Source organism: Cryptomeria japonica, chromosome 5 (assembly GCF_030272615.1).
Source record: "Cryptomeria japonica chromosome 5, Sugi_1.0, whole genome shotgun sequence".
NCBI classification, from domain to species: Eukaryota; Viridiplantae; Streptophyta; class Pinopsida; order Cupressales; family Cupressaceae; genus Cryptomeria; species Cryptomeria japonica.
This window is the reverse complement of record NC_081409.1, coordinates 253,492,661-253,506,913: the sequence shown is the minus strand read 5'-3', so window position 1 is coordinate 253,506,913 and position 14,253 is coordinate 253,492,661. Positions and strand designations below refer to the sequence as shown.

At 36.0% G+C, this 14,253-nt stretch overlaps 1 protein-coding gene across 2 annotated transcripts in view; it reads left to right on the top strand.

Moving 5' to 3' along the window:
* The window catches only part of LOC131027770 (polynucleotide 3'-phosphatase ZDP), a 158,151-nt gene extending 147,153 nt beyond the window's left edge, over positions 1 to 10,998 (top strand). For both annotated transcript variants that reach the window (XM_057957853.2, XM_057957854.2), the window contains exon 11: positions 10,439 to 10,998. In XM_057957853.2, coding sequence (XP_057813836.2) covers positions 10,439 to 10,492 — 54 coding nt within the window. In that variant the 3' untranslated portion in view covers positions 10,493 to 10,998. The remainder of the gene's footprint in view (positions 1 to 10,438) is intronic.
* The last annotated feature ends 3,255 nt before the right edge of the window (positions 10,999 to 14,253 follow it).

Sequence of the window (14,253 nt, the reverse complement as noted above, 5' to 3'; positions counted from 1 at the left end):
TCATTGTTTGGTTACAAAGAGAAAGATTGAAGTAAGAACTAGTTAAATTAGCCATCCAAGAAGATACTCAATTCCCATGGCCAAATCTCCAGGTCCCTGTCACATTCATTTTCTCACTCAAATTACTTTTGAGTGCAAACTATGAGTTTTTATCAAGTTACTAGCCAAATGACAAACACTTGCCTAGTAATCACTCAATAGCATCTTCAAACCATTCTTCTGGCACAAAAAGAAAGATATGTACATTATATACACATGGATCAATTTGGTAGAATCCATAGGAGGGATCCCAAACCTGGATCAACCAAGTTGATGCATCTTACTACTCCAAACCCCTGGCAGGGCAGCAAATACACAGTTTACAAAACTTTTTGAATAAGCACTTTACAAATGAAAAATCAATGAAACAAGTACATGAGAAGTCTTAATACAACAACATCTCAACTTCCCAAAAGATACAGTACGGATTGTACAGCTACAGTACGGACTGCCCTTCAAAAGGAGCAAAAAACAGTCATAAAAACCAAACAAACTTGTTTTCTATTAAGTTACTCGTGCAAATACCATCACCAACCCTTTCCAAGGCAAGGGGAGGCCTTATATAGTTTCTCTAGTTGGTTTCCACGCCCTTGTATGGACAAGAGGCTTCAATAATTACATTTTTGACAACTTTCTTAAGCCAAATGACAACTTTTCTTGCTCCAAGATGCATTTTTCACAATCTAACCTCATCAACTTGCCTAAACAACTTAGACATGCTTAAAAACACTAAACAAACATGTTTCAATGCTCTTGAAACCATTAGGAGACCTTTTTGGCCATTTTTCACATTTTGGCCAAAAAATGTCAACTCAAAGCCTGAAATGCAAGATTTGATCTCTCATGCCCAAAATGGGATCAAAACCATTACAAATGACTCAAAACAACCTAAAACAATAAAAACAACCTAGCACAAGACTTTACAAACATATAAGCATGAAATACCCAAAAATGGAGTTTTGACTCAACTAGGTGCTCCTGCACCACTCTCGAGCAGCCATGGAAGTTGCAATGTATTCGGCCTCAGTGGAACTCTGTGCTAGTGATGATTGTTTTCTGCTAATCCAAGATATCATAGCTGAACCCAAACTAAAGCAGCATACTGAGGTGCTTTTCCTGTGAGTCATACTTCCAGCCCAATCTGAGTCTGTGAATCCATGAAGATCCAAATTAACTTTCTCATACTTGAGACCAAGATTGAGAGTACCTTGAAGGTATCTCATGATGTGTTTTACTGCTACCAGGTGTATCTCCTTCAGTTCACACATAAACTGACTCAAAGCATTTACTGCATAATAGATATTTGGCGTCGTATTTACCAAGTACATCAAGGATCCAATCATTTGCCTGTAGAGAGTAGGATCTGTTGGTTGTGAATCTGTTGCTGCTTCCTTAAGGTTATGAAGGTTTGTTTTCATAGGAGATGTCATAGGTCTGTAGTTTAACATCCCAAATCTCTTCAATATGTCCAAGGTATATTTACCCTGATTTAGTATAATGCTATCAGAATTCTGCCAGACTTCCATTCCAAGGAAATAATGAAGAAGACCCAAGTCCTTCATATCAAATTCTTTAGCAAGGTCTTTCTTACATTGATCTATGAGATGATCTTCTCCTGTGATTAATAAATCATCAACTTATAAGATCAATATTAACATATCACCTTTGTTTTGCTTAAAATAGAGATTTGGGTCCGCATCGTTTTTTGAGAAGCCTAATCTTGTGAGATAACTGTCAATTCTCTCATACTAGGCCCTGGGAGCCTGTTTAAGTCTATACAGGGCTTTCTTGAGTTTGCACACATGAGACTCTGCATTATGTATCTCAAATCCTTCAGGTTTCTCTAGGTAGACCTCTTCCTCAATTTTTCCATTCAGGAATGCTGTCTTTACATCCATCTGATGTACTTTCCATCCTTTTACTGCTGCAATGGCTAAGACTGCTCTGACTGAGGTATATCTGGCAACAGGTGCAAAGGTTTCCTCATAATCAATTCCTTCCTTTTGTGAGAACCCTCTGGCTACAAATTTGGCTTTGTGTTTTTCAATGCTGCCGTCTGCAGCATGCTTGATTTTGAAGAGCCATTTGGATGAAACCACAGATTTTCCTGTTGGCCTTGGAACAATCTCCCAAACATCATTTTTCACAATGGATTGATATTCCTCAGACATGGCATCCTTCCATACTTGATGTTTAAGTGTATTTGATATATTAGTAGGTTCGGATTTGGAGAGATCATTTATAAGGGCAACATAATTAGTAAATCTATTAGGCCTTTTAATTTCTTTGAAGGTTCCTGAGGGAGCTGCATATTTTTGAGCCTCTTCTACTGTTTTGGTGGCCCAGAGTGGTTTTTTCTTGGGATTTTCTCTAGGTGAGTTTTGGGCTTCATCCTCATTCTCCTCAAGATTCTCCCTTTGAAACTCAAGAGCAGGATCCTCTTCTAGGTTAGGAGCAGAAACTTGAACTTCAGGTTCTATGGAATTTTTGGCTCTTTTGAAGGCTAAGTTTTCCTCGAGGATCACATCCCTACTAAGTTCAATTTGTTTTTGACTAGGTACATAGATTCTGTAGGCCTTGGAAGTTTCACTATACCCAACAAAAATTCCTCTTTTCCCTAAGGGCTCTAAATTTGTTCTTTTCTCCTTAGGTACATGGATATAGACAGGGCACCCAAATATCTTGAAATGATTGATATCTGGCTTTGATCCAGTGAAGACTTCCTCAGGAGTTTTGTCTTCAATGTGGGAATGAGGGCATCTATTTTGTATATACACGACAGTGTTTGAGGCTTCTGCCCAAAGATGGGTATCAAGATTTTGATCAAGGAGCATGGCTTTGGCTGCTTCTACAATTGTCCTATTCTTCCTTTCAGCTACCCCATTTTGTTGAGGGTTGTAAGGAACAGTGAACTCCCTCTTAATCCCAACATTTTTACAAAAATCCTTGAATAGATCTGAAGTATATTCCCTCCCATTGTCAGTTCTTAAGGTCTTAATTTTCTTTCCCGAGGAGTTTTTAGCGAGGGATTTAAATTCTTTAAACCTTCTAAGGATCTCTTCTGATTCTTTACATTTCAAGAAGTAGATCCAAGTCTTCCTGGAGTAGTCATCAACAAATATTACATAATACAAAAATCCTCCTAAAGAGGGTACAGACATAGGTCCACATAAATCAGAGTGTACTAATTCTAAAGCATTGCTAGTTTTTCTAGTACTATTTTGAAAAGAGCCCTTAGTATTTTTACCTAGGGCACATCCCTTGCATGCACCTGAATGATACTATTTCAACTTAGGTAAACCTGTGACAAGATTCTTCATAGATGATAAGGCACGAAAGTTTAGGTGACCTAATCTTCTATGCCAAATTTCATTTGCATCTACAACTTCATGGATTAGGGCTAGATTAGGTTCTGTACATAGCTTGTACAAGTAACCTTGCCTTTGACCTATAGTCTTGGCTTTCTTGATGGATGAATTCTTTGGCCAAGCCAACACTTTGTTATCCATGAAGGTCACTCTATACCCATTATCCTCAAGTGCTGAAATGGAGACCAGGTTCGTCTTGATGCTTGGGATGTATAGTACTCCTGTGAGCTGCAAAGATAGGCCTGACTTCAATTTTATGGTGCAGGTTCCAATTCCTCTGATTGGATGTGCAGAATCATCCCCAATTGTTACCTCTTCATCAGTTTCTTCCACCATGGAATCCAACACTTCTTTGAACCCAGTAATATGTCTAGATGAGCCACTGTCAATCACCCATGAGTTTGTTTTATTTGATACTTGGTTAGAGAGTGCTGAATGAAACACATATTTCTTAGAATCATTCTCTCCTCTAGTCTTTCCTATTTTGGCAAATGTAGCTTGTTGTTTGGATCTTTCAGGGCATTTAGCTACAGTGTCCAAATTGGTCGCATCTGAAACACTAAATGTGGGAGAGATCTTTCTTGGAGGTGTTCTTGCTCTGATGACTTATCCTTTTCTTAAATTGCTTTGTTTTACCCTTCTTGTGAGTGCTAGCATTAAGCACTTGAAGGTCTTCATCTATAGATTTGTGGTTGAGCCCTTTCTTGGCTTGCCTGGATTCCTCTTGGAGACAGTCTGCTCTTAATCAATCAAACTTCGGGAATTTAGATTTGGCACTGATTCCTTGTACAAAGGTTTCCCAGGTGCTTGGTAAACCATCTAGAGCAATTAGGGTTAATTCCTTGCTTTCAATCACATACCCAAGAGTGGAGAGTTGATCCCTTAAGGTTGAGATTCTCATAAAGTAGGCATTGATGGATTCACCCTTGTTCATACTGATGTGGTTGATCTGCCTTTTCAGTGCTAAAGTTTTGCTAGAGTTACTTATCTGATAAGTACTCTCAAGAGATTTGAACATCTGATTTGCAATGTCGTATTTCGTTAGAAGGGATACAATATGGTCTCTTACCCTATCCACAATTATCTTCATTGCCTCATCATTTCCATCTATCCACACAGTCTTCTTAGGATCATTCTGTGGTTCTTCAGTTTTCTCATTTACAAATGACTGTACTTTGTTCTCTTTCAGTACCAACATAATTCTGAATTTCCACGAGACAGTTATTTCCTCCATCGAGTCTATCTTCAAATCTAACAGCATTGGCCATGGAGAAAAATGTGATGTTATATACTTTGGTTTGAACTTTACAAATTTGAATGCCTTAGGTTCGATCTAACGTGGCTCTGATACCATGTAAATGTATTCAAATCTATGTTCAAAATGCTCAAAGGTATATTTATTTGTCTTTAAATTCTAATTGTATATATATTGCTTCAATGAATATTGCTGATTATACTTTCTTTTGTGCAGGTGGCTGTGATAGAACATTAATAAATTTCGATATCTTATCACTCATCCATCGATTGGTATATATATGATGACATTGTTTGATCAAGTGTTAACTTGATCGGACATGTCTTTTAGACATGGCCGATCAAGGTAACACTTGATTGTGCCTCTTGATAACAAATATGATCATACCGATATGAATTGGTGTTAGCACATAACAAATACCAATCGGTTTAATATAGATAATGCTCGATGCTAATCGGTGCTTAAATACCTTTTGTTATCCAACCCGATACCAATCGGGATGTTAGGAGTATTGACATTGTTGCATTGTTATTATACACGATAACCCGATCAAGTCTAATACCATCTCTTCATGATCGTGAATGGTAATTAAGCAGAAGTATATCAATATGATCATGCGCTCGATCATTCGAGAAAATACATATCGGTATATGCAGACCGATCATGAAATGTATTTGCAATTACAAGAAATCTGAATGAAGATTACAATGGATTTATATAAATGAAGTCTATCATTATTCATTGATGAGATAGATGATTGAATGAGAGACTTCATTTATCTCTCATTCAATCATTTATCTTAACGAAACTATTATGTTTCAACAGGTATATTCAAGAAAGGGTGATTGGGGGCCTTTTCTGGTATTCTACAATCATCAGGTAAAGTCATTGGTGTTTTGCTTGCAGATGGATTAGCTCTTAGTTTTTCTCTTGCTATAGCTTGATCGACATCTTCTTGTTCTTTAATGAATGCTGCTATTTGTGTTGCAGACAACCCATTCCCATTTGACCCTTCACACATTTTAATCCCTTTCCCAACAGGGCCACAAAAGTGACATCTAACTCAATAATACGAGCACCTATAATTGATTTTACCAAAAATACAATCCCATTCAAATCCCCCACCTCCTGGAAGTTGTTGACGCATTGTAGTATAATTCCATAAAGGAGATCCTCTATCAACTTTAAATTTTTGGTTTATTGTCTTGTAACCCCCCACCCACTGAACTCGAACTTGTTGCCATTTTGTTTTTTTGCTATTATAAGAAATTAAACATTTTTAAATTAGAAAAAAAATTAAAAAAATGCAATATTACACAATGTAAAAGCTAATGTAAGTATGAAAAACATTATAAAAAATAATAGAACTTGTTTATCTTTTTCTATAAAAAAAAAATTTGAAAAGAAAAACTTGAAAAAATTCGTCATAAACTTGAAAAAAATTGTTAAAAGATCAAAGAATAGGGATAAATGCTTACCTTAAGTGATTGAATCTCCTTTGTGCAAGCTCGCCACCTTTGTCAAGTACTCCACGAACAATCTCCTTCGAAAATAATCACTTGCCCTTCAAAATGCCAAAATGAAACCAAGAGAAAATAGATGAGCTTATGAAGTTGTTTTGGGTCTCAAATGCATTTAGCAAAGGTGGATTAGGGTTTTTGGCCCCAAAAAGGCAAAAAAAAATAGTTTTTTAATATGAAAAAGTCACTTTTCGGTGACTTGATTGGCCCAGCCTGTGGGTTCGCCCGGGTCCGGGCAAGGTTCACCCTTTGGATTGTGGGTTCTCTCTGGGTTCACCCTGGCCGGACTCGGTCAAACCCATGCGGACCCGGACCCATGCAGACCCGGTTCGCGTTTGGAGGCCAAAACCGGTGAACCCAGTAACTGAGATTGGTGAACCCAGAGAGAACCCACAGTCCAAAGGGTGAACCCTGGCCGGACCTGGGCGAACCCATGCAGACCCGGTTCGTGTTTGGAGGCCAAAACCGGCGAACCCGGTAACTGAGATTTATACACAATAATTATGTTTGCCTTTATAGACGGTGGTGAAAATTCATAGGATATTGAAGCCTGGCTCCCATTTATTATATATAATTCCCTTGGTAATCAGAATTTTTTTTACAAGAAAAATTAGAATTAATGCTTGTTATGTTATTCAATTTAATATTGAAGACAATGAGCTATAAAATATTAGTTCAATTTCGCTCTTGCTAGTATTTTTGAGCTAACTCTAGTATTCATTTGCTGGTAAAACATCATTAATCTTTTGTTTGAAGAGAAACTTCAATATTCAATACAACTATTGCTTTTTCTTTTTCATTTGAATGGTTGGCCACAATCCAAACTATTACATGATGAATATTGGTGAGCATGTTTTAAGATCCTATCATATCTAGAATGAAGCATTTGAAAGAGTTGATTGTAAATTATGGAAGCATACATAAATGCCATGGTAATCTTTAGGCTTGTGGGTCACGGACCAATTTTTTTTTCTAGTCAGACTTAACATTGTGTGCAAAAGCCACAAGATCATTTGTGTGCTAAGGATTATGTTGCTGGCTCTAGTCTACATTAACTAGTTGGTCTTTGCTTGTATGATGTGATTTGAGCTTGAAAACTTGTCAAATTTGGCAACAATTCTACAAGTTTGATTGCTTGCTTAAAATTGATTGCGCAGTCATCAACGCTTTAAGCGTAGACTACATCAGATTGACAAAACCCTTGAGCTCACGTTGCTTACCCATGTCGTGGCCGCCAAGATAGGCACAAAGTTTAGATCCATTAGAAACAACAACACCTGTCCATAAATGAGATTTGACGGAATACCCAGATTACAATCAAGTACAAAAATGAAAACCATATTCTATTTGAACCCATCTGGGCATTTTATGATTGGAGGGCTCCATATGACTGTTGCCTTTGCAATCTATGAGTAGATATGACACGGGAACAATTGATTTGAGTTAAACACTTACATGGTTGAGTTCAAGTTGAATCTGTTGTTTTTTTTCTATTGGTACTAAGATTTCCTCTCCAGATCTAGCTCTAAGATGGAACAGTACAAGCCTCCCACAACTTAACTTGCCTGCCAAAGTTGCTAGACTTATGTGTTTTTGAGTTTTAGGGGAGAAGATGTGAGAAAGACTATGGCCGATTATCTCATTGAAGCTCTCTCAACTGAACATCTTTAAAGATGACAGCTTGTAAATGGGGGAAGGGATCTGGTTGAGCTTGGAATGAGCAATTGAGAGCAGTGTGATTTGCATTCCTATATATAGAGCTAGAGATATACATAATTGTGGGTTACATGACAAGGAAAAGTGTTATGTAACAAAGGGATTCTTTGATTCTAGAATAAACGTTCAAGAGAGATCTGGTACTCCATGATAATCTGGTCAATAATTAAATAAAACAACATGGGTATCATGAGAAATCTTTTATTCTGCCATAATGTGAGAGCATTTTTCTGAAAGGGTAATGTTGGCGAGTGATGGTATGCTGTTACAGAAAATCAATAGACCCCAATATTATAGGAAAATTTGATTTTCCCATATTTATGGTTTAAAACATTTTATAAAATAGGAGAATATTATTATGATTTTATTTTCAGAATTTGGGAATAAGACAACAATGAATTAAAATAGTATTAATGTAACGTGAACATTTTTCTTTTGTTACCTAACTTCCTTGGAATTGTTTGGAAAAACTAATAGTCAAGTATATTTCATAGTCCTTTTAATTTGTACCATAGTTTGCAAACATGGACTCAAAGAGTACTTGGCAAGCCATTTTTTTTTGACTCGAACAGTGCTCGAGAAAAACTTGGCAAAACTTGGCACCTTAAGGCTTAAACAACACTAAATTATTTGAAAAAAACAATAGTTTTTTTAAAAAAATATAAATTTTATGCAAAATATAGCTACAAAATATGTCAAATGAGTTTGGTGGGGCTTGGGAGCAACACCCCTCATGAGGTTTGGGAGTACTGCCCTTGGTGTGTTCCATTTAACTCATGGCGCCACCAAGCCCAAATGAAGACCTTCAAATCCACACAAACCTTCATAGGCCAAAAACAATGCTTATAAAGCCAAAAAACAGAGCTTTTGCAATGTCTAACCCACGTTTTTTTCCTAAATTTTTACATGTTGGCGTCGTGAGTTAAATGGAGAACATCGCTGATATTTTGGTGAGTCTTGAGAAGTAATTGCCAAAAACTGGGCAAGTTTTTCAAAAATACTTTTGCAAAAAAGCTTGGCTAGTAAACCTTATCAAAATTTGCAGAGCAAAAAAAGTGGTGAGTACTCGACGACTTGCTGAGTATGCAAACTTTGATTGGTACCATAAATCTATATATTTCATCTAGTGTTCCTCACTAAGGGAATGCTTATCAGCATAATTAAACATATTAAAATTTAAAACCCAAAGTTAGAAGGTTAGAAATTGAAACCTAACATAAACTATTGATTGATGTGTGCTTCAAGTCAAGTCATTGAGGAAACAATAGGTGGTTAAAGAGATGGTGACAGAGCAATTCTGTCTAGTTCAAGCTGGGCACACATCATTTTTAAATACGACCTCCACCTGAATGTTGAAGTAAATCCCTACTATAAATAGGGCGAAGTCTGGTGTGGCAATCAAGTATGGCATGGCTTGCATCATTAGATCTTGGTGCAGGGGAATTGGATGGAACCAGTTGTTTTATGAGACTTCTAAGGGGTTTGCTAGTTTGCTTTGTAGTCCCTGATTGATTAGTCAAAGCAGCACACACTTGACTGTTGCATCCGAGTTTCAACTTGAAATAATGTGGTTGCCCAGTTTGAGCATGGGCAAAGACATTGAAAGGAAGCATTTATTTTGGTTTACATGTATTTAAATATTTTTATACATCTTAACTTTTAACAGTATTTAAGTAGTGAAACTCTTTCTAGTCCAGGACTGATGGCCACCAAGCTCTCAAATGACAATTTAAACATCTGCAAACTAAAAGGTTGCTGGATTATTTAATTAATGATAATTGTCAGTGTTGCCAATCCTAGTTGAAATCCTAATGCAATCAATATGTATTACCAGTAAAATATCTACTATTTCCATAATATGTATTCAAGAATGCAGGCTGGAAATTAAATATTATTTATTCATAACAAAATGGATGGCTTATCTAGATTTGGCAACAATCCTTGAGATTTGGTTGAACTATGTTACTACGGTTTGGAGCATAAAGCACTCCTTGGACTGATGTTTTCTCTTATTGTTTCATACAACTTTTATTTAGGAGTTATTTAATTATATTGGTATTGCCAGAAGGCTGTTTGATATGAAGTACGAATTTAAGTTTTTAATGGATGAGCCCCAATACAGACAGAAGTTAGTATTAGAAAAGAGAATCTATAAAATTTATTTTGGTGAAGCGACGTGGGAATATTTTTGAACTCTTTGAGAACATAGTAATAGGATGATATTGTTCTTACAGTTATCCTTAATAGTATGCAATTGCAATTCCAATTGTTTACCACATAACTAAAAAAGTTTGAGCCTGTTTCAAACATGGGCTCTATAAAAGGATAGTACATTATTTAATATTTCTGCTTCAATAACCCCTATCATGCAATTTTTAACTCTATCTGTTGTTTTTTGATGCCTGCCTTAATTTTTTGAATACTCTCAATGCTTTTAGTTGTTAACAAACGTCGTCCACTTTGCATGTAATGAAAACTAATAGAGTTGTCATTTCAAATCATATGGAGTTCCTTTAACTTGATTAACTGTATTGTCTCAGGCTATTGGTTTAAAGTTTTTTGTGCCAGAGGATATTTTTACTAAATCTGTTTGAAAGTTCGTATTTCTGTCTCGTTGACTTCTGGCTTGATATGGCCTCGGAGAGGCAAACATCACTATCTGACTCAACAATTCAGTATTACTGTTCAATTTTGGTAGAATTCAGACCTTCTACTGACGTTCTTTTCTGGAGAGCACTGCCATGTTTTCATCATTTGGCACGAGACTGAGATGCCTGCGTGCAGAAAAGTTTTGCATTATTGCTACTTCTGGCATTATCGCTGGGAATATCATTCCTGCATATAATCCTGAATAACAAATTCAAAAAGAAATTTAGATGTGAAAGGCTTTACTTGTAAGCAACTGGATGTTCTGATTGTATCAAAAGCAGTTTTCATTCGCATCCAAAAAATTGAGTTATTTATGGTGTCTATTATAATGGTATAGCTATAATTCGTAAAGTGCATCCAAATTAAAACGTTGAAAAACATTAGTTATTGTATAGAACATATGATAGTAGATTTTCAGATACTATTATGTTACCATTCAGATTTCATTCAATTTGAGAATGCTTTGTATTTGTATAAATGGGTGTTTCGAAGTAGTTTTTCAGTAAAGCAGTGTCATAATTAGCAATTTAGAGGGTTCTATAGGTTGCAATGGCTTTGATAATCGAGGCTGTTGAGACTATGTAGCTTCGGTAAGATAAATGATTGAATGAGAGACTTCATTCATCTCTCATTCAATCATCTATTCTATCGATAAGACTACAAGCTAATGGTAGACATCATGATTGATTGAACTTGTTATAATCATCTTTATATGCATTTCATGTTTCAAGTACTTCTAATCTATTATCGATCGAGATATGATCCTATTTCTTATGCTGTGAATGTGATCGGATCTGTATATCTATTATAGTTGTCATATGACAACACTAATTAGTGTTGTCATATGATAACTATAATAAGTTATCTTATAAACTTGCTTTTGCTCTTATACCGATCCTCTATTTGATTTACATAATCGAATTACACTTACCATGTTAGTGTTGTCATATGATAACTATAATAAGTTATCTTATAAACTTGCGTTTGCTCTTATACCGATCCTCTATTTGATTTACATAATTGAATTACACTTATCATGTTTGGTATCGATTATCATTAATAGCATTAAGAATAAACCGATTGGTTATCGGTTAAAATGATAATTAAATTGCATTGGAAATAAACCGATTTGTTATCGGTTATGATTATGATTGAAACAACATTAGACATAAACCGATTGGGATCGGTTATTATTCTTATGTATCGGCATTTTTATAAACCGATAGTTATCGATTTTTCTTAATGAAAAGGCACCTCTCTTGGATTGATCAAGACATGTCTTGATCAGACATGTCAAGAGACATGTCTTGATCAGACATGTCAAGAGACATGTCCGGTCAAGGCATGCCTTGATCTTTCAAGGCCATGCCTATATATTTGCCATGAAGGATGCTGTAGTAAACATCGAAATCAATAAATGTTATCTACAACAATCTGCAATATAAGAAGGAACATTCAATACAAACAATAAAAGATTAAATATATTCCTTAAGCATTGAAGTAATTCAATAAGAAAGTAAAAGAATATCTAAATTCGTACAACTTCAGATTTTGAACATAAATTTGAATTGCATTTACATGGTATCAGAGCGAGGTTGATCGAACCTAAGGCATTCAAATTTGAGAAGTTCAAATCGAGGATACAAACATCACATTTCCCATGGTTAATGCTATTAGATTCGACGATAGACTTGAAGGAGACGATAATTTCTCAGCATGGAAATTCGGAATTAAGATGATTTTAAAAGAAAATAAAGTTGAATCATTTGTAAGAGTTGAATCTAAAGAACCAGAGAATGAACCTGACAAATCGACATGGATTGAGGGAAATGAAAAAGCCATGAAGATCATAGTCGATGGAGTGAGAAATCATATTATGCCAATAATAACAAAGCATGAGACGACCTACCATATGTTCAAAGCACTCGAAAGTGCATTCGAGATAACTAATGTAGGTAGAACCTTGACTCTAAAAAGGGAAATAAATCATATAAGTATGAACAAAGGAGAGTCAATCAATGCATACTTTATGCGGATATCAGCCCTAAGGGATGAACTGTCAATGTTTGGATATGAGATCCAAAGCAAATAGCTAACGCTCATTGCTCTAGATGGGTTGCCTAGTACATGAGAAACATTTGTCCAAGGCATTAGTGCAAGGGCTAAATATCCAAAATTTGAAAGGCTAAGAGTAGATTGTTTTCAAGAGGAGTCAAGGTTAAATAAGAAGGGGATCAAGCAATAGAACATAGATGGAGATCTCCATGTTCTAAATACAAACTCCAACAAGAAAAGCAAGAAGAAACATTTCAAGAAGAGAAAGAACCGACATGAGAAAGGGTTATCTAAGAAAGACATCTCCCACATTCTGTGCTTTAAGTGTGATCAATATGGGCATTATGCAGCAAAATGTCCAGATAGAATCAAACAAGCTATATTTGCAAAAGTGAAAAGGGAAGAACATGACTCTAAGAAGCATGTATTTTACTTTGCCCTCTCTAGCCAAGTATCCAATAAATCTTACACCTGGATCATTGATAGTGGGTCTTCAAGACAGATCATTGGGTATAGAGAATTATTGGATTCCATGATAGAAGAATTTGATGAAGAAGTAACCATTGGTGATGACTCTGCACATCAAGTGAAAGGCGTCAGTACCTGCACCATTAAACTGAAGACAAGCATGTCCCTCCAACTCATCGGAGTCCTATTCGTTCCCGACATCAAGAGGAACTTAATCTCTGTATCTGCACTGGAAGATGATGGGTACAAAATAACCTTCATGAATGGTAAAGTTCTAGCATGGCCACAAAACTCTTCCATCAAGAAGGCTATAACCATAGGGCATAGAAAATGCTATTTGTACGAGGTATGTACTGAATCTAACCTAGCCCTACTTCATGAGATTGCAGATTCTAATGAAATTTGGCATAGAAGATTAGGTCATTTAAACTTTTGTGTTTTATGTTCAATGGAAAAATTAGTAATTGGTTTGCCTAAGTTAAAACAATACCATTCTGGTACATGTAAGGGGTGTGCCCTAGGCAAACATACTAAGAGTTCCTTTCAGAATAGTTCTAGGAAAACAAGCAATGTTTTAGAACTAGTTCACTCTGACCTATGTGGGGCAATGTTTGTACCATCATTAGGAAGGTTCCTTTATTATGTAATATTCATTGATGACTTCTCTAGGAAGACCTGGATCTACTTTCTTAAACGTAAAGAATTTGAAGAGATCCTCAAGAGATTTAAGGAATTGAAATCTCTTTGAAAACTCTTCCGGAAAGAAAATAAAAATCCTAAGGACTGATAATGGGAGGGAATATACCTCAGACATTTTTAGGGAATTTTGTAAAGAAGTTGGGATTAAGAGGGAGTTCACTGTTCTTTACAACCCCCAACAAAATGGGGTTGCTGAGAGGAAAAATAGAACCATTGTAGAAGCAACCAAAGCCATGCTTCTTGATCAAAACTTAGAAACTCATCTTTGGGCAGAAGCCTCCAACACTGTTGTATATATACAAAATAGATGTCCTCACTCCCACATTGAAGACAAAACTTCTGAAGAAGTTTTCATCGGGATAAAGCCCGATATCACCCACTTCAGGATATTTGGATGCCCTGTTTACTTTCATATACCTAAAGAGAAAAGAACAAAACTAGAACCCTCTGGAAGAAAAAGAATCTTTGTTGGATATAGTGAAAC